Source organism: Mytilus trossulus, chromosome 3, assembly GCF_036588685.1.
Source record: "Mytilus trossulus isolate FHL-02 chromosome 3, PNRI_Mtr1.1.1.hap1, whole genome shotgun sequence".
In the NCBI taxonomy this organism is placed as follows: Eukaryota; Metazoa; Mollusca; class Bivalvia; order Mytilida; family Mytilidae; genus Mytilus; species Mytilus trossulus.
Genome location: NC_086375.1, coordinates 15,296,717 through 15,318,125, shown reverse-complemented (window position 1 = coordinate 15,318,125; position 21,409 = coordinate 15,296,717). Strand labels below are relative to the sequence as shown.

At 32.0% G+C, this 21,409-nt stretch overlaps 2 protein-coding genes across 2 annotated transcripts in view; one reads left to right on the top strand and one right to left on the bottom strand.

Moving 5' to 3' along the window:
- The window catches only part of LOC134710441 (serine/threonine-protein kinase Nek9-like), a 63,481-nt gene that overhangs the window by 2,868 nt on the left and 39,204 nt on the right, over positions 1-21,409 (bottom strand). Inside the window, exon 17 of the mRNA XM_063570800.1 lies at positions 198-359. Within this exon, the coding sequence (XP_063426870.1) occupies positions 198-359 (162 nt within the window). The remainder of the gene's footprint in view (positions 1-197; positions 360-21,409) is intronic.
- On the top strand, positions 9,245-12,379 carry LOC134710234 (uncharacterized). Its single transcript, XM_063570503.1, has 2 exons — positions 9,245-9,347; positions 10,613-12,379. Exon 2 carries the CDS (start codon positions 10,783-10,785, stop codon positions 12,355-12,357), a length of 1,575 nt encoding a protein of 524 aa, XP_063426573.1. The 5' UTR covers positions 9,245-9,347; positions 10,613-10,782; the 3' UTR covers positions 12,358-12,379.

Here is a 21,409-nt window from a genome sequence, read left to right as displayed (position 1 = left end):
AATTAAATATCCACGAACATGTGAGTTTTCCTTAATCCACGAAAATTGGTACCCACAAAAATAAGTGAATCCACAGTAATACTTGTTTTCCCTACTAATTCTACATATAACTTACCACTAGTAGCTGCCACAGTATAGCCATCACCACATGCCACATTTAATACTTGTTTTCCCTACTAATTCTACATATAACTTACCACTAGTAGCTGCCACAGTATAGCCATCACCACATGCCACATTTAATACTTGTTTTCCGGTCAATTCACCACCAATCTTCACCAAATGTAATCTTTTCCTATAATCTCCTACGCCGAGTTGTCCATGTTTATTAGAACCAAAGGTCAACAGATGTCCAAACACTGAAATAAATAATACCTGGCTAATCATTTGATATACTTGTACATTGTATGTAATTCCCTTATTATTGGCAGATTGCATGGCATACTTAGATAGGTACGAAGTAAATATTTCTATCTCTTTTTTCTTTCTTAGAATAGTTTTACCATATACCACATTTGTATATGCTTGAATAAAAAATGAAGATGTGCTATGATAGCCACTGAGTCAACATTCCACCAGAGACAAAATTATTATCTCAATAATTGCATACAGAGGTGTCAAGAGGGACGAAAGATACCAGAGGGACATTCAAACACATAGATAGAAAATAAACTGACAACACCAGGGCTAAAAAAGAAAAAAGACAAGCAGACAAATAAAAGTACAGAAACACAACAAAGAAAGTTAGGACTATATAAGCAACATGAACCCTACCAAAAACTGGGGTGATCTCAGCTGCATTGGAAGGGTAAGTAGATCCTGCTCCACATGTAACACCCTTCTTGTTAATCATTGTATTATAACACTGGTAAACAGTCTTATAGGTAGGTCAAATTCATGAAAAGGAAACAAAATTGTAGTTACCACATATCCGATACCATGTGCGAAACAAATATTTCATAAAGGTCAACCAACTCCTAATGGTGTCCTTAAATTTTACAAAGGTATGATTTCAACTTCACCATTTGGAACTTTTGGTTTAAATTAGCTGCATTGTGAGCAGCAACCCTTTATTCCTTGTAAGTATGAATGCGATTGTGAATCATGTAATCTTGTACTTGGATAATATATTTTCTGATTGTTTTTTTGTCAATTCGAATCAATAAATTCAAACTTTGAGTAACAACTAATTTTCATTAGACAACCAATATTTTATCCAAGCTCTTCACATCAAATACGATTTCATTATGTGAGGTAATCAACTTCAACTGTTCAAATAGATTTTTTTTTTTAAATATTTATAAGAAGGGCAATTTATCTTACTTATTTCTATATATCATATTTCTTACCAACCGTGGATCAATTTACATGAATTTTGGAAAGTGTATAAGCTAAATATCAAGGTAATGTATTCACTTTAATATTTTTTTCTTTTTTGAGGCACTTCTTTGATATTGCTAATTCTTTTATTGTAATTTTGAATTTATAATTTATAATATTCACATCAACAATCTGAGCAAAAGATGACTTTGAGCAATTCATTTCAGAACAAACAGACAGACAGACCGACAAGCAATGCATATATTAACAAATAAATAAGAATGGAAGATATAATGCTCCTCTCCTATTGTTTGTTGGTATACAACATAACACCAAGGAGAACCAAGCATTCAGATAACTTTATTTACGTCAAAAGATATAAAATCTTCAAACAATTTAATATTATGCAATATGTAATCAATAGTTTATATGTTTTCTGAAGAAGTCTTTCGTAACTCGAATTTGTATTGTAATATTTAAATGGAAAATGCACTGCATAGACTTCCTTGTTTGATCTTGGGTGTTTGATGCAGGTATGTTTATTGTTATTTTTATTTTGATGCCCCACCTACAATAGTAGAGGGGCATTATGTTTTCTTGTCTGTGCGTCCATTTGTCCGTCTGCTATCCCACTTCAGGTTAAAGTTTTTGGTCGAGGTATTTTTTGATGAAATTGAAGTCCAATCAACTTGAAACTAATAGTACACATGTTCACATATGATCTTTCTTATTTTAATGCCAAGTAAGAGTTTTGACCTCACTTTCCCAGTCAACTGAACATTCAAAATAAAAGTGAGAATGGGGCATCCATTACTATGGACACATTTTACTTATTTTTGTTTTAATGCCATTTTTAAGCACAGCTTTTTTGGCTATTTGGCTATTTATAGATTATTTCACAGTAATCACAATATTGATGGAAAGAACAAATTATTTGATTGATAATACTGATTATTAAATTAAGGAATGTTTCTCCTTTAAGAAAAGCTCTGATTCCTCATCTGGGTTTGTCAATACTTTGGTTTTTGATTACTTATATTTTAGCTAATTAATATTTGAAGTATGTTTTGGACAGTGTGCTGTAAATTAATTGTAAATTTTGTCCTAACAAAACGCTTATCTTTTTCTCTCATATAAAATTTCAGAAATTTAAAGAAAATGGCCTCATCAGATGTGGACATTTGCACTCTCTGTTATGATGAATATAATTCTAAAGAAGCTGTAGTATGGTGCACAGAATGTGAGGAGTTTCTGTGTGTAGACTGCGAAAAACATCACAAAAAGATGAAAATATCTGATGACCATAAAACAATGTCTATTGAAGACTATCACAAGCTACCTCAATTTGTACAGGATATAAGTACCTATTGCAAAGATCACATGGAGAAATTTAAACTTTACTGTTCTGTCCATGCCTGTCCATGCTGTGAAAAGTGCTTTAGTGATAAACACAAGAAATGCAGGGACATGAAACCACTATCAGACATTGTAGCACAGGTGAAATCATCTGCTTGGGTTCAACTTCTTGATAAAGATTTGAAGGATGTAAAAGAAAGCTTTGAAGAGATAATAAAACATTTAAATAGTAGGGTTAATACATGCAAATTTCAAAAAATACAAGTGTTTTCAAAAATTCAATATATGAGGAACTCAATAGATGAATTATTCAATAAACTAGAAAAAGAAATAAAAGATGACTTAGAATATAAACATTCAGAGCTGGAATCAGAGATGAACTCCCTCTTACAACTTCTTCAGCAACGGACCAATCAGATAACCCAAGTGCAGAGTGAGTTTTCCCAGATGACACAATATGCATCTGAGCTACAAACTTACATTGGTCTGAGAGAAATTGAGAAAACTACATCTAAAGCAGCTCAATACTTAGAAGATTTAAAAAGGGGAGACACCTTTATAGAAAATAACTTGGAGGTAACCATCTCACCTTCTGTTCAATCAATTGTAAAATATATCAAATCATTCGGTAATATAATTATCAATACCAAACCTTCTCCTCTCCACGTGAATGCTGGAAGAGAAGACCAGGCACAATTTCTGGTTCCAACTTATCCAGGATTTGACCTCATTAAGCCATCCATGTTGAGAACACTGACTATCCCAGATGATAAGAAGTGTATTCATATAGGTGCCTGTAGGATATTACCTGACGGCACACATCTAATTCTTAATAACCAGGATAAAAAAAGTCAGCTGTGGTTATTTAATAATGATGGCACCTTTAAAAGAGAGGTTATAGGGAAATTACCAGGATCTTCAACCGATACTTGCTTTGTCAAAAATAATACAGTGGCTGTAACATTAGGATCCGCAAACCAAACAGTTCTGGTGGATGTAGAGAAGAAAAAAGTTATTAAAAAATTAAAAATTTCTCATGATTGTTATGGTGTCGCAAGTGATGGTCAAATATTGGTCATCAGCAGTAGTGAGAAAAGCACCATAGTGAGCTTGGATGACATTAAATCTCATAAAATCTTAGAAGAAGTTAAGGCAAATTTTATTTGTTTATTTAAAGGAAATATCTATGGTACTTTTAGCGATGAACAAAAAGTGTGCTGCTACACTAGTACTGGAGAATTGTGTTGGACATCCAAACACTGTGACATCAGGTTCCCACAAGGGATATCATTAGACATGAATGGCTTCATTTATATAGCTTCTACTGAAAACAACAGTGTCATGGTAGTATCGCCAGATGGCAAAACAAGCAAGACACTATTATCAGAGGCTGATGGAATCAAAGATCCTATGGCAATAGACATAAACATAGAAACAGGAACCATGCTCATTTCAAGTATAATGAATGATGATAGTGAGGACAAATCTTCTCAAAAAGTTTTTGTTTTTCAAATTTAAAATGTGGAAGTTTGATGAAAATAAAATTTTGTATGAATCAGCTTCTGGTTATTAAAAAAATATATATATAGTTTGAGATGTTTTTATTTTGTTAATAAAAAATAATGTTTGTAGCTATTGGATTTTTCAAAGTTCTGGGAATATAAATTAATTCTAATTTCATTTGGATTCTCTGAATCTCATTTTGGACCAATTAGTAGCTTTCATGAAAAAAAAAAAAAAATTCATAAGGGAAAATGCCTGGCAATTTAAAACAGATGACTTAGTACAACAATGATGATTACTATATCTAAATACACTCTATATATAATAACAAGTTTTCCACTCTGTAAATGTGTAGCTATTTATAAATCAATAATACTGGTTAAACCAGACATTTAAACTTCCCTGTGGCAATTTCTATTACTGAGCATGCACCATCTTTCACAACACAAATGGTAAGAATGTTTTGTTTTAGATCAGGGATGAAAAAGCTTTTCAACAGTTAAAGGAAATGCTTTTACAGGTAAAGTAAATCCCATTGAAGACAATTTTATTTTTACCAGGCTTATAATATGATATATTAGAGGTGTGTTTTGTCTACATTTTGTCACCCAATTGGTGACTATACTATTTGGAAGCTTGGTCCAAAATTTGTAAAACGGCTCTGAAAAGCAAATTTCAGACAAATAACAGATTAAGAAGAAGAGGTCACCAAAGTTTATAATCAACAACTAAATCCTGACAAAAAACAACAACAAACACAACCATAGACCCCCTTTTAAGGCCAAATAAAAATATATGTGTGGTTCCAGTAACCCTACAGTCCCTACTTTTTGGGCTTAAAAATAGCCTACCCTAAAGATTTTATTGTTATTTTTCATTAAGCACTGTTTTTCCTGCCTTGGTACATGACATTTTAAGAAAAAAATGTTGAACCTGGTTTTGTGGCTAGCCAAACCTTCTGCTTTTATGGCAATGTTAATACAAAACATTAAAATGACAACATTACATGATAGGACTACAATAAAATAAAATGGGAGACCATATAGGACAGAGAAACAACACAGGAGTGATAGCTATCAAAAGGTACCAGGCACTTATAGCTTAAGACGCCAGAAAAATCTTCCCCTTTTCTCAAACCTTGATCTGATACATTTAATGACAGAACCTTGAGTGATCAAGCTCACATATCCAACATGATTAAAATTGATATTTTTACAAGTCCTCCTTCTTAGGAATTGTTCCCCAATTACAATTTTTCTGATTGACAGACTTGATCATTCAATACTTGACAAGTGAAAACTGTAAAAAAAAAATTGAAGAGGACCTGATAAAAACTATGGCGTCATCCTGGGGATAATAATATAAGTAATACTTCTATAATATGTCTATAGATCCCCATAGAAAATAAGATGTTAATTTCTGACAATTAAACGCATCCAAGTTTTAGGTGAATGGAAACAAACAAGCAAATTTGTAGTGGATCAGATATAAAATGAGGGTGATTTCCTCACACAAGAGTTAAAAGATGGTTTTTCATATAACGTTGTTAAACTCTGTCTCCATAAAGGTTTTAACAACAAGACACCTTCATACAAAATCAAAGACCACCCAAAAATGTATTTAAGGGCATACGATACAGTTTTGATTCTGTATTTACAAGTTCGTGAAAATTTGCATATAGGCTATTTTTTACCTGAATAAATCAAATATGTAATAAAAAATATACCTTCATGTGCTACTTTTTGAGTAAAATGAGGTCGAAATTTTGTATATTAGCTCAAATTAAGATTTGTGGCCGTAATTTCTTTTCGAAAGAAAGACATAACTTTTTTGTTATAAAAGATAATCACAAATTGTTTTTTTGTCAAATAATCGGTAATTTCTGTTTTTTATAAGTATCCTAAAAAATTATGCATGTTTTATTCAGAAAAAACTCATATTTATCAAATGTTCATGAATTGAGGAAAATACGTCATTTTTTGCTGAATGTTTATCAAAATTAAAAAAAAATCCTCTATTTACAGTTTAATAACATTTTGGTCACATAATCTCCCTGCAAAATTAAACAAATTGCTGTTTTGAAAAAAAGGGGTCCATGAACTCGTTTTTAAATTAAATCAGTTTAAATGATAAAAATGCATCTTTTCCCGATATGTCACAGTTTGACGTCGCGAAAATAACATTTTACGTTAGCAACGTCATAACCTCCCCTGTAACTGTATCGTATGCCCTTAAAGACTTTAAATTCCTTGTGATGCTCAACTTTATTCATGCTCTTCTTCAACATTAACACTCTAGTTTATTCATGTTAATAAGGTAATCAGATTTTGAAATAACTTCTCTAATAAACCAAGTTTTTATGGCAATTATACGAGCAGTTTTAATCCATCATTTTCTTTCACTGTGTTATATGTGAAATATTCAAAAGTCATGTTTTCTTTGCTACATGATGTGTTACTGAATGTAATAATTTCTTCTCTCATAGCAAAGTTTATTCCTCTTTATTGTGCAGTTTGCATTTATTTTTTCAATATTTTTCTACTCTACATTTCAGAAATAAGAGAATATGGCCTCATCAGATAACAAAATCTGCACCCTTTGTTATGAAGACGATGGGGCATCTACAGAAGCTGTCACGTGGTGCACAGAATGTGAGGTGTTCCTTTGTAAAGACTGTGGAAAACATCACAAAAGGTCAAGAACATCCAAAGACCATAAAACCATCATCATCATGCAGTCTTCTACAGAATACCATAAATTACCTCAATTTATGCTCGAAATAAGTAGCCAGTGCAAAGACCACAAGAAGAAGTTTGAACTTTACTGTTCTTTCCATGCTTGCCCTTGTTGTGTTATTTGCATCACTGATGAACACCAGAAATGTCAGGAACTGAAACCACTATCAGATATCATTAGGCAAGTTAAATCATCTGCCTCTGTTCATTTTCTTGAACAGGATTTGAAGAATGTGAAGGAAAATTTTGAAGAGATTATAAATTGTTTGAACATTAGAATCGAAATCAGCAGTTCTCAGAAACAGAAAGCTGCTGATGAAATACGATCTATGAGGAAATCTATAGATGATTACTTAAACAAAATAGAACAAGACATTCTGGACGACCTTGAATCTAAACAATCAAACTTAAAATCAGAAATAAATACTCTTCTACAACAATTAACAAAAAGAGCTAATGAGATCAGCCAATTGCAGAGCGAGATTTCTAAAATGACTCAACATGCAACGGAGTTACAAATGTATATTGGTCTGAGAGAAATTGAAAACGCTACATCCCAAGCCTCAAAATATATTGAAGATTTAATCAGCGACAATCAATTTGATGAAATATACCTAGAACTTGATATTTCATCTGAACTTCAATCAATTTTAAAAGATGTCAAATCATTTGGAGTTATTTATATCAATACCAAACCGTGTACCCTTGAACTAAAAGCTGGAAGAAAAGATCAAGCACAGAACCTAGTACTTACTATTCCTAGAATTGAACAAATTAAACCATCTTTGTTGAAAAAGTTGACATCTCCGAGACATATCTTATCAATGAATATTCGTGCCTGTAGACTATTGCCTGATGGTAAATTTCTAATCGTTGACAACCGGTTTTATACAGGTCATCTGCTACTGTTTAGTAATGCTGGCATATTTCTGAAAAAAGTAGTGGCATTCAATGGATGCTAATTTGATATTTGCATATTAAGAAATGATACAGTGGCGGTCACATTAGGATTGGAAAAGCAGATAGCAATGGTTGATGTAGAAACGAATAAAATAATCAAAACAATTGACCTTTCTCATGTATGTGACGCAATAGCAAGTGATGATCAAATGTTGGTCATCAGTAGTTCCGAGAAAAGTACATTAGTAAACCTGAGTGATGACTCACATACAATCTTAGAAGGAGTTGTCGCAGATCGTGTTGCATTATTCAACGAAAATATCTATGGTACATTATATAAGGCAAATCAAGTCAACTGCTATACTAGTACAGGAGTACCTCTCTGGACATTTCAGCACAAAGACATTGTTAGTCCAAGAGAACTTGCATTAGATATGAAAGGATTTGTTTACATAGCTTCTCGTGGAAACAACAGTATTGTTGTTGTATCACCAGATGGTAAAACATATAAGACAATACTATCAGAGGACGATGGTATAAAACATCCTTATGCTATAGACATCAATAGAGAAACAGGAGTTATGGTAGTTTCAACTCATATATGTGGTGATAGTGATGATGAATCATATCAAACAACTTTTGTTTATAAAATCTGAAATGAGAGATTTTAAATTTAACAAATAAATGTCTGTTGATCGCGAGTGTTTCCTGTTACCACTAGTTATAAGCTTTTCTTTTTACCAAGTTACAAGTCTTCTTATTCACAAACAGTTAAAAGTCTTCTTATTTATCAACAGTTAAAAGTGTACTCATTTACCAAGAGTTATAATTCTTATTTATTTACATCTTTATATGCTCTTCCTAGTGTGTCTCTGATCAACACTAGTACTCTAACTTCCTTTTAAAAAAACATACTTTTTGATAAAGACTGTATGGTTATATTACTCCACATCATTTGGTTTCGTTGTCTCACTACATTGTCTGAATAATTTTTGGTTCTTAATCTCATTGCATGCACAACACAGGTCAGGATCATAAATAATGTTTGTATGTTAAGTAGAGGAATAAAGCAAAAATATTGAAAAACATAAACAGTAAAACATGAATAGACCATATAAATAAGGTTATTATAAAGGTATTGAAATTTAAACCAAAGATTATTGAGTAAGGCAGAATAGGGTTTTCATCAGACAACAATAAATAATTGTATAAATCATCCAAATGTGACTTCATGCATAAGTGAAGTTTCTTCTACTTTATTATGCTTATTTGTATATTGCCTGTTAGTTTTTTTTCTCCATTAAAACATTTTTAAATGTACATACATCAGAAGAACTTTGAAATAAGTTATTAAAATTTCTGTTTTCTTTATGAATACTTTTTGATGCATAGAACTATCTTTTTAGCTATATAATATAACACTAGTCTCGCACTAGTATATGAATTTAAATCAATAATTCTGGGAGACTTGAGTTTGGATAGGTAGCTTTAACAAAATCTCTTCTCCTTAGAATGCACCATTGAATATTCATGGTAAGACAATTTAATTAATTCAGTTGTAAGTTTTAGATAAAAAAGGAAAGGTAAAAGTTGGTGTATAAGTCAACAAGATAACAACCAACTGACATTAAAATCAAGATGACAAAATATGATGCGTTTTCATTTAGAAACAGATGTCTGTGAAATGTCATTCAATTCAGTTCAAATTTCTGAAATTTTACTTTTAAAACAATAAAACATTTGAGATTGATCCTTATGTTTTGTATGAATCCTATTCAATCTCATTATCAGGTTGAACACAAAGATCAAGCACAGCACAGCAACATAAACAGATGTCTTTAACTCAGTGACTCCTCGATTCATTTTAGTCCATTAGGGAATGGACATAGTAGTTGATATCAATATTTTGTTTGAAAACAGCTCACCTTTCGACCAGGTGCAACATGTTTGCCTGCCCCTTCAGAGCATATGAGTGCAACATGTGGAGCAGGATCTGCTTACCCCTAAAATGCAACTGATATCACCCTCAGTTTTAAGGGAATAAAAAATTTAAAAGGGGCATAACTGTGTCAATTGACTGAGTACTAAGATCATCGCATATTACACATGCATTATCTGTCATGCAAACGAAATTCAGGAAACATAGCTTGAATAGGAATGGGACACAAACGGTAAATTTCCCAATGAGAATAAATCTCTTGTATTTGAATATTTAGGCCTGTAAAATATGTTCATAGTAAAATGAGACACAGAAACACTAGATCTGTCAGTCGATCAAGTTTGTTAAACTACATTAGATATATGTTTCTTTATAATACATTATTTTGATTGGCTAACTGCACATTTGGCGTTATTCCTTAATCAATTGCATAACACAATAAAATTTACCATTCCTGATGGCACGAGGTCCCACAATAAAGTGTTTGGTCAACATTTTTACACCCCAATGAAGTTACATAAAGAAGCATTCAATTCTTAAATACCTCTTATAACCTTGTTGGAACACTTTTGTATGAGGAGATTGCCCATGTTTACGAAGTCTGTATAATACAAACATGTACAAATATAAAAGTGAAATGTTTAAACTGAGATATATGTAAACACCATATAATAGGGTCAAGGGTATGTTAATGAATATACTCTGAAAAAAAATCTCAAAATCTTGTACAAAGATTTAGATTGAAGTTGTTTATCTATGTCTAAGAAAGATCCTGACTTTCTAGAATTGCTATATAAGATAAGACTGACTGTTAAGTGGTTATTATTTGTGTCAAGTGCTTCTCTACATTAAATTTCAGAAATAAAAACAACAAGAAAATGGCCACATCAAATAAAGACTTTTGTCATCTCTGTTGTGATGATGGAACATCTATAGAAGCTGTCCCATGGTGCACAGAATGTGACGTGTTCCTTTGTGCAGACTGGAAAGCATCACAAAAAGTCTAGACTATCTCAAGAACATAAAACCATGTCTACAGAAGACTATCACAAGTTACCTAAATTAATGCAAGAATTCAGTGTCCACTGTCATTACCACAAGAGGAAGTTTGAAATTTACTATCGTTTCCATGATTGTCCCTGCTGTATCCAGTGTATCACTGATAAACATACGAAATGTCAAGAAATGAAACCACTGTCAGACATTCTAAAGCAATTTAAATCTTCGGCCTCAGTTCATCATCTTGAAAAGGAGATGGATAATGTGAAAGAAAACTTTAAAACGATGATTAAGTACTTAAATGGTAGGTTGAGTTTAAGCAACGACCAGAAAATAAAAGGTTTATATGAAATTCAATCTGTAAGGTCCCAGATAGATGCTTTCCTAAACAAATTAGAACAAAACATTATTGATAACTTAGAATTTCAGCATTCAAAACTTACATCGAAGACAAATACTATTCTTATACAACTGCATCAGCAAACTGAAAAGATAAGCCAATTGCAGAACCAGTTTTCCAAAATAACACAATATGCAACTGAGCTACAAATATATGTGAGTCTCAGAGAAATAGACAAAACTACATCTCAAGCTGCGCAATACATAGAAGATTTAAAAAATGGAGACAACTTCGATGAAAAATGTCTAGAGGTTACCATCTCATCTGAACTTCAATCAATTTTAAAAGATGTTAAATCGTTTGGAGATATTAAAACCAATTCAAGACCATATACTATTCAAGTTAAGGCTGGAAGAAAAGATCAAGCACAGTACCTAGTTCCAGTAATTCCTACAATTGAGCAAATCAAACCAGTCATGCAGAGACCACTGACAATTCCAGTTCATATGAAATATGAATATATGTTTGCTTGTAGAATATTACCTGATAATACATATTTAGTTCTCAATGGCGATTATTATTATAAATACCTAGCACTGTTTAGAAATGATGGCATCTTTTTGAGAGTGGTAGTTAATTTAGAATCTTCATCACTTGATGTATGCTTTGTTAGAAATAAAACAGTTGCTGTCACATTAGGAATAGATAATCAGATAGCACTGGTGAATGTAGAAAGGAACAAAATCGTGAAAAGATTTAATCTTTCACATAACTGTGATGCAGTAGCAAGTGATGGTCAAATGTTGGTCATAAGCGGAAAAGTGAATCATATTCAGAGAAGTACCTTAGTTAACCTAAATGATGAGACCCATAAAGTCTTAGAAATTGGGGCGGGCAGGATTGCATTATTCAATGGAAATATCTATGGTACCATCTATAAAGAAGTCTGCTGCTACAAAATTACTGGAGAACTTCTTTGGAAATTTACGCACAATAAGGTTGGCTATTCAGATGGACTTGCTCTAGACAAGAATGGCTTTGTTTATATAGCTTCTAGTGCAATGAATGTAGTAATGGTAGTATCACCAGATGGTAAAATCTATGAGATAATACTGTCAGCAGCTGATGGGATACAATCTCCTGGTGCAATGGACATCAACAGAGACACAGGAATAATGATAGTGCCAAGCAGAATAAGCATTGAAAATAATAGTAATGATAATGTTGATCAATCATATCAAATAGTTTTTGTGTATAAAATCTGAAATGTGAGATTTCTTTTGCATATTCAAGGCTATATATGTCTCTAAGTGTTTAGAGTCATAAGTCTTTATCTATACTATTAAACGAGAAGACCTCATTTTTGGTGTCGCTTCTCTTCCTTCCACAACAAATCAATCATCATGCCTCTGTGTCCTACAGGTAACATGCATAGTCGCATTTGTCATCCATTCTTATGATTATTCAGATTAAGTTATTTTGGGAGAAAAACGACAAAAAAGGAGTCCGGATATGATTCCGTCATCGGACTAACTTTTAGTTATATATTAGATTTCCGGTTTGAAAGATGCACAAATATAACCAATCGTATGATAGATAACTAAATATGAAAAATGAATAAGCCAATCAGAGCTTTCTCCATAGCATGGGGTTGAGATCACATGAACCACAACTATTATACCTCCTTATAGAGATACAATAATTATTTTTCGCGTTTATCTATATGTGAACTACGATTATGATACTTTAAATATATATAGAGACTCTCTGTATTCTGTCTTTTTGAAATGTTTACTATTTTATAAGGGGTCATACCAGTTGAATATATAGCCAAGGCTCCGTGTTGAAGGCCCTACTTTAACCTATAATGGTTTACTTTTAAATTGTTATTTGGATGGAGAGTTGTCTCATTGGCACTCACACCACATCTTCCGATATCTATATATTAAAATAAGTAAAATATTTGACACAAGTAGAACCAATCGTATGATGGATAACAAAAATGGAGAAAAAAAATAAGCCATTCAGAGCGTTCTCCATATCATGGTGTTTAGATCGCAAGAATCACAACTATTATACCTCCTAAGAGAGGACAATTATTTTTCACGTTTCATATCATGGTGTTTAGATCACAAGAACCACAACTATTATACCTCCTTAGAGCAGACAACTATTTTTTGCGTTTATCTACATGTAAACTACGATTCTACTACTTTAATATATAGAGACTATCTGTATTCTGTCAGGGACTTTCTATGTTAGTATAGAAAGTCGGCCCTGATTCTGTCTACTGTTTTCTTTGAAATGTTTACTTCTTAAGGGATCATACCACTTGCATATATTAAAACAAGTAAAACAGGCTTTATTCATCTAAAACTACCTCGACCAAAAACTTTAACCTGAAGCGGGACAGACCCGGACGGAAGGACGAACGAGCGAACGGACGGACAGACTAGCCTGAAAACATAATGTCCATAAATGGGGCATAAAAGGAGTATGTTCGATAAGGTCCTAAAATGGCCCCCATTTTTAGCGTAAATTTCAATTTCGAATGTATCGACCAATATCACGATGTATTATAGCTAATACATTGACTAGCTAGAATATAAACCATTATGTTGAAAATTTTACGTTTCTGCGATCATTATGACGTCACAAGTTGTACTCATATTGTTTTTTTCACGAATAAATCCTTAAAAATGGGTGAATTTCCATAGATTATTGAACAGGAAACATAGAGCGCATACGTCGACAACAAAGATCTTTTGATATAATGTTTGTGAAGACATTTCACAAGTCTTATTTGAATCTTAAGCTTGTCGACGCCTGCGCTCTATGTTTCCTGGTCCTTTATTTGGTTGAAATGTAGCTGATTTTGTCAAATTTCACCAAAATCCCTTATCTTGACCTATCTTGGATGTAAAAATCAACGTGTTAGAATTAAACTTTGACAAAAACAGTTCTGTTTAACATCCTAACATGTCTTTAAGACAACTTAAAACATTTATTGTCTTGTAACTATGAACTTTATAATTGGGGCCAAATATGGCCCTTACCGAACTTACTCCTTTATTGTTGAAAGGGAAAATAGTGATTTGGCAAAAATGAAAGTAAGGCAGAGATTAAAAGTAGGCGAGCATTTTTCGGGGCGTAGGGATCGTGTGTTTTTAAGCTCGGAATTTGGGGATTGATCCTTACTGGATCCGGGAATATATTTTTCGACCACCCCTCAAATTAGCCTTAGTCATTTATACATGATTCATATCCTACCATTGACATCTCAGTAATAAGGCTCTCAAAAGAAAAAACAAACACTAACGGATTGTCCTAGAAGCATATTTTATTTGACTAATAATTAATGGTCTATATACAAGCAGTTAGATTTATTTCATGTTTGAAATGGTGCAAATTGTTAATTTTATTTGACTTTTACCAAAAGCAGGATTGTAGCAAAGGAGAAGAATAAATGTGGTCTGAGGCCAAAAACACGAAAATATTTGAATTTAACAGAAAGGAAACAAATATCGGACTTTTGAACAAGGGAGAAAGCTTTTGATACCTTTTATGAAATTTCCCATACATACTATCTTTTACAAAAAATCATCCTACAACAGTCCACAAGCTCTATATGCCCGCAATTTCGCAGGTGTGTTCTAGTATTTACTAACAGTTATAAATCTTCTTACTTAAGGGCATACGATACAGTTACAGGGAAGGTAATGACATTGCTAACGTAAAATGATATTTTCGCGACTTCAAACTGTGACATATCTGGAAAAGATGCATTTTTCAATTGATTTTTATCATTCAAACTGATTTAATTTGAAAACGAGTTCATGGACCCCGATTTTTCAAAACGGCATTTTGTTTCATTTTGCAGGGAGATTATGTGACCCAAATTTTATAAAACTGTAAATAGAGGATTTTTTTTAATTTTGATAAACATGCAGTAAAAAATGGCGTTTTTTCCTCAATTCATGAACATTTGATAAATATGAGTTATTTCTGAATAAAAAATGCATAATTTTTAGAATACTTATAAAATACAGAAATTACCGATTATTTTACAAAAAACCAATTTGTGTATCTTTTATAACAAAAAAGTTATGTCTTTCTTTCGAAAAAGAAATTACGGCCACAAATTTGAGTTTTGAGCAAATATGCAACATTTCGACCTCATTTTACTCAAAAAGTAGCACATGAAGGTATATTTTTTATTACATATTTGATTTAATCAGGTAAAAAATAGCCTATATGCAAATTTTCACGAACTTGTAAATACAGGATCAAATCTGTATCGTATGCCCTTAATCAACACCAGTACTCTTTTATAAATCTACAAATTTATTCAAAATAAAATATTGACATGTAAACGTTAGTTATTTCAAATAAAATAATTGGTAAATGATACCAACATCTAGTAGCTAGTAGAGTTCACAAGATCAGAAAATACTCTATGAAGAACGAAAAAGAATGTGATGTAGAAGTTAGAAAGTTTAATTGAATTGACTATACCAAAGATCATAACTTTTTAGTTGTTGGTTAACTACCTATAAAACCAGTTTTTATCCATCATTTTCTTTTGAGAATGCCTTTAATAGGTCAGGAATATATTTGTTGTTTTCCATTTTATATGATGGTCGATATATACAGTTGGGCATTTTATTTTGTCAGGATTTATGTTCTTTCCCCTTTTTAATTTACTTTGAAGTTTGTCTTTTTAATTTATAATTTATAGTTTACTTACTAATAGTCTTATAATATAAAGGTTCTATTAAACTAGAAAACTGTAGAAGTAGCTTCTTCATTTAGTCAGACAAACCCTGTATCCACATGCATAATTCAAGAAAGAAAAAGACAACGTTCAATATTATGTCATTTGTTAAAAACTTGAAAAATCAAGAAAATATGCACACCTTTCAATAATATGAAAATTTCACATAATATTTCATTGCATATAAGAAAATAACTATCACTTATTCACCCCCCTTTTTTTTTACTTGTGTACATGCTGATGTAACCATGTAACCTCAAGTTTCCAAAATATTCTATAGGTACACCAAATGAAAAATAATAATACAGTTGAAACACAGAAGATATATGTCCTCAATGCTCTTCAAGTTTGTATTTTATTTGGCCTTTTTAAATTTTGGGGTTCGAGCGTCACTGATGAGTCTTTTGTAGATGAAACGTCTGGCATATATACTTAATTTGGTCCTGGTATCTATGATGAGTTTATTTATGACCAAGATTTTTTTACTGCAATGAAATGTTGGATTAATTTCTTAACTGTCAATTTTAAGGGAATATTTTTATTTAATCTTTTTTGTATGCACTCAGATGTGAGGTACGGTCATTTGGTGGTTAATTGCACCTTATATTAAAGTTTCATTTTATATACTTAAGACAGAACTATTCTAACTCAATAAAATATTTGATAGCAGTTAAATCATTTAATCTTAAATATATTTGACTATGTCATTGAAAATATTGTAAAACATAGTTCAACCATCTCTTTAAGGGTGTTTTTTAATCAATTCTAATTGTATTCTTTGAATGAAGTCATACAATCACCAATAGATATCAGAACAATGCAGTTGTTATTGGCTATGCTCTTTTAACACAGATAAATGTATAATAATTTAAACAAATCATAATTATCAAGTCCATATTTATTAAACTCTTTGTTCCAGATACAATGGTTTTTTTGAGCATTTCTTATTCAAATATTTAAGGTAAGACATATTAAATGCATAAATAACAGTTATACCATATAATTAAATATTGCAAGTTAAGTCAAATTTCTTTAAACAAATTATTAGGTTTCAAAAACTGAATTTCTATCTTTTTAACCTTAAACAAAAACTTAAGATTCTGAATTTGTCTTTTTTTAATGTAATAAGTCGAGGCAATCAACTTTAATGTACACTTTCAAAAAGACAAAAACAACAAAATTGATTAGTCACTGTAATTTCAGCTAAATGATCCCCTTCTTGTAAAGAATTGTATTAGAAAGTCCAATAAATATTTCAACAGTTGATACACTTACTCTTCGGAAATTATGTTAATAACATCTTAGTTTTGTATCATTTTTATAGTTTGTGTAGCACAATCTGGCATTTACTTTTTCTTTTGTCTAAATCTCATTTGTTTTCCGTAGTAATTTCTGTTTTTCTTTTACTTGTCCCGTCTCTTGATATCTACTCCTTCTTTCTTTAAAGCGCTCCATCAAACAGATTATTCTGATTGTTGTTTTGATTGATGCATTTAATTAGTTAATTCTGGTTTAAAACTGAAGATTATCAAATAAGGCAGTTAATAAACACAACTAGGTGAAAATTCCGATGATTTTTTACCAGTACATTTTGACAATATCTTCATCAGTATATTTAGAAGTTGATTATACAAGTAATGATATGTTTTCTTTGATTTTCTCAGAGATTCAGCAGTTTTTATGACCCTGCTTAATTCGGTTCTTGTTTAAGTGGATATTATTTTATTACAATCTGCTAATGTAAAATTTTAGACTCTATTTTTAATTGAGGATATCTCCCTTATGCACAAGATCTAAATCCTTGTCTCCTTTGGAGTTTTATTTGGTACCTTTTGCTTTTAACAGGTCTTCATTTTTCATTTATTTTTATAATAAATAGATTTTGGCCTTGAACATCCCTGAACAGGCATAATTAAATTGGTTTGAATCTGGTGCAATACAAATTGTACACATAATGACTTCACAAGTAACTTTTATCTACATAAAATTTTAGGAGTAAAGAATGGCAACATCTGGTCGGGACTTTTGCACACTCTGTTCTGATGATGGGACATCTTCAAAAGCTGTCACATGGTGCCCAGAATGTGAGGTTTTCCTTTGCCCAGATTGTGAAAAACATCACAAGAAATTAAGAATATCTAAAGACCATAAAACCATATCTACAGAAGACTACAATAAATTACCAAAATTTATGCGAGAAATAAGTAGCCAGTGCAAAGACCACCTAAAGAAGTTTGAACTTTACTGTTCTTTCGATGATTGTCCCTGCTGTGTCCAGTGTCTCACTGATAAACATCAGAAATGTCAAGAGATGAAATCACTCTCGGACATTCTTAAGGAAATTAAATCATCTGCATCAATTCATCTTACTGACAAAGATTTGAAAGATGTAAAAGAAAATTTTGAAGAGATTATAAAATTCTTAAATATAAGGATAAATGCCACTAATATTCAGAATTTAAAAGCTATTGAGGAAATTCAGTCTATGAGGAAGTCCATAAATGAATTGTTACACAGATTAGAAAAAGAAATTCTTGATGATTTAGAATCTAAATATTCAAAGATGAAATCAAATATGAACACTCTTCTCCAGCAACTAAAACTGCAAGTCAATTGTGTCAGCCACATGCAGAGAGAGTTTGCCACAATTACAGAATATGCAACTGAGCTACAAATGTATGTAGGTTTAACAGAAATTAAGAAAAATATATCCCAAGCAGAAAACTTCATAAAAGATTTGGAAAGCACAGACATCTTTGATGAAAAGAACATAGAGATAACCATTTTGCCCGCTCTTAAATCAATTTTAGAAGATGCCAAGTCGTTTGGAGATATTAATATCAATATAAGCCCAACTACTCTTCATCTGAAAGCTGGTAGAGAAGACCAAGCACAGGATGTGGTTCCGAGTAATCCTTGTATCGAACACATTAAACCATCAATGTTGAGAACACTAACAATTCCAGAAAATATGAAATCTATGGGTATAATTGCATGCAGAATATTACTTGATGGTAAATATTTAATTCTTGATTACCTAAATAGAAATTGTCACCTGTTGCTATTTAATAATGATGGCATCTTTATAAGAAAAGTAGTGACATTACTAAGATCTTCATGTGATGCTTGCCTTGTCAGAAATAATACAGTTGCTGTTACATTAGGATTCACAAACAAGACAGCATTGGTGGATATTGAAGACAATAGTATTAAAGCAATTAAACTTTCTCATAAATGTGATGCAGTAGCAAGTGATGATAAAATGTTGATAATCTGCGGTGAGTCACAAAGTACTATAGTTAATATAAATGATATGTCTCAAAGAACCCCAATTGGAATTCAGGCAGATTTTATTTCATTATTCCAAGGAAATATATATGGTACCATTTGTGATGAAAACATAGTAAGGTGCTATAAAATCACCGGGGAACTTCTCTGGACATTTCCATGTATGCATTGTGACATTGTTAGTCCACGAGGACTTGCAGTAGATATGCATGGTTTCATTTATTTATCATGTTATGGAAACAACAATATCGTAGTGGTATCACCAGATGACAGGACCTGGAAGACAATACTTTCAGAGGATGATCAAATGAAATATCCTTGGGCAATAGATATCAACCGAGATACAGGAACGATGATTGTGTCAGGTGTTATGAGAGACAGAAATTATGATTATGATAAAGGTGATAGTGATAGTAGCGATGCTAGTGATAAAAGTGATGAAATATCATACAGAACCGCTTTTGTTTATCAAATTTGATATTGATACAATATAATTAAAATTAGTTCTCCACACATGCCCCTCGTTGTTTATGTGGCGCGAATGACCTGAATATATAATGATTATAGGAATCGGGTTTTATTTTCAAAATTAAAAAAAAAAAATATTGATCATATATCATTTAAATGATGTGTCATTTTTCAATCTAATATTGAGAGATCTGTTTTCCATGTAAATAAAGATATGTACTAACAAAATGGATCATGATATAGTACAAAATCCACTTTTTTGTTTTTTGTCTTCTTATATTTATTAGTCATTTACATAAAATTAAATATTGTTTATATATGACTTTTGATTACAAAGGAAAATGTCCCAAAAAATGCCAACAATTCCAGACATACTAATAATAATAATAATAATGAAAATTTATAAAGCGCCCTATATAAAAAATAAAAATTACTCTAAGGCGCTGTACATACACATGGTAATTAAAACAAATCAATGACAATAACATAAAACATAAAGAATACATCGTGTCAGATTCAAATACTGAAATAAAAAAAAATGCCTACCATGAAATAAAAGGTCAATACGAAATACATGTTAAAACAAAGAATAAAAAAAAATAACAATATAGGATAAAAGCATGCAGAACAAGCAAAAACTCTAAAACGAAATACAAAGAGTAAAAAAAGAAAAGAATTCGATCTAATTAAAAGCAATACGATAAAAATGAGTTTTTAACTGTATTTTAAAACACTCTAGGGACTTGCATTGTCTTAAACTGTTCGGGAGATTGTTCCATAGAGATGCCGCTACCCAATCAAATTGTCTTTCACCGTACGTCTTCGTTCTCACTTTTGGAACGGTGAGTAGTTTTGTGGAACTTGAACGCAAAGATCGGTTTGGCACGTGTAGATTGACTAGTTCCCGGATGTAAGCAGGGCCAATGTCATTCAAAGCGCAGTACACATAAGTCAGTATTTTGTATTGTGGTCTATATTGGACGGGTAACCAATGTAAATCAGCAAGTATCGGTGTAATATGTTCATGTTTTCTTGTCCTGGTGATAAGACGAGCTGCTGTATTTTGTACTTTTTGTAATCTGTTCAATGTAGTCTTGTTGATACCGTTCAGCAGAATATTCCCATAATCAAGTCTGGATGTTACTAGACTGTTCACAAGTGTTTTGCAAGCAGTTGTTGTTATGAAGTTGCGAATGCGTCCAATATTACGGATGTGAAAATGACAGGATGTTACTATGGCAGAAACTTGCCGTTCCATCGTTAGGTGTTGATCAAAATATACACCTAGGTTTTTCACGCAGGATACACTACTTATAACAGTATTACCGACTTTGAGTTGGAGATTTGGTACACTAGCCTTCAGATGTTTCGTTGTGAATATGATAAGTTCGGTTTTATCTTGATTCAGTTTTAACATATTTGTTGACATCCATGAACTAATGTCGGAAAGACATAGTTCAAGTTTCGAAAAATAGTTCTCCCAGTTGTCTAGTGGCTTGATGACCATGTAAACTTGTGTGTCGTCCGCATAGCAGTGATATGTCATGCCATGGCGACGGCATATTTCACCTATTGGCTTAGAGAAAAGACAGTACAGTTTCGGGCCTAGCACGGAACCTTGTGGAACACCGAATGTTAGATGACATTTCTTCGATGTAGTTGTTCCAACCACCACACGCTGATGTCTATTCGTCAAATACGATTTAATCCATTCGAGAGCGCAACCAGTTATGCCATATGAAAATGACAGACGCTCTAGAAGAATTCTGTGATCTATAACATCGAAT

Coding starts and splice junctions, on each gene's coding strand:
- LOC134710234 (XM_063570503.1), top strand. CDS start 10,783: ATGTCTACAGAAGACTATCACAAGTTACCTAAATTAATGCAAGAATTC.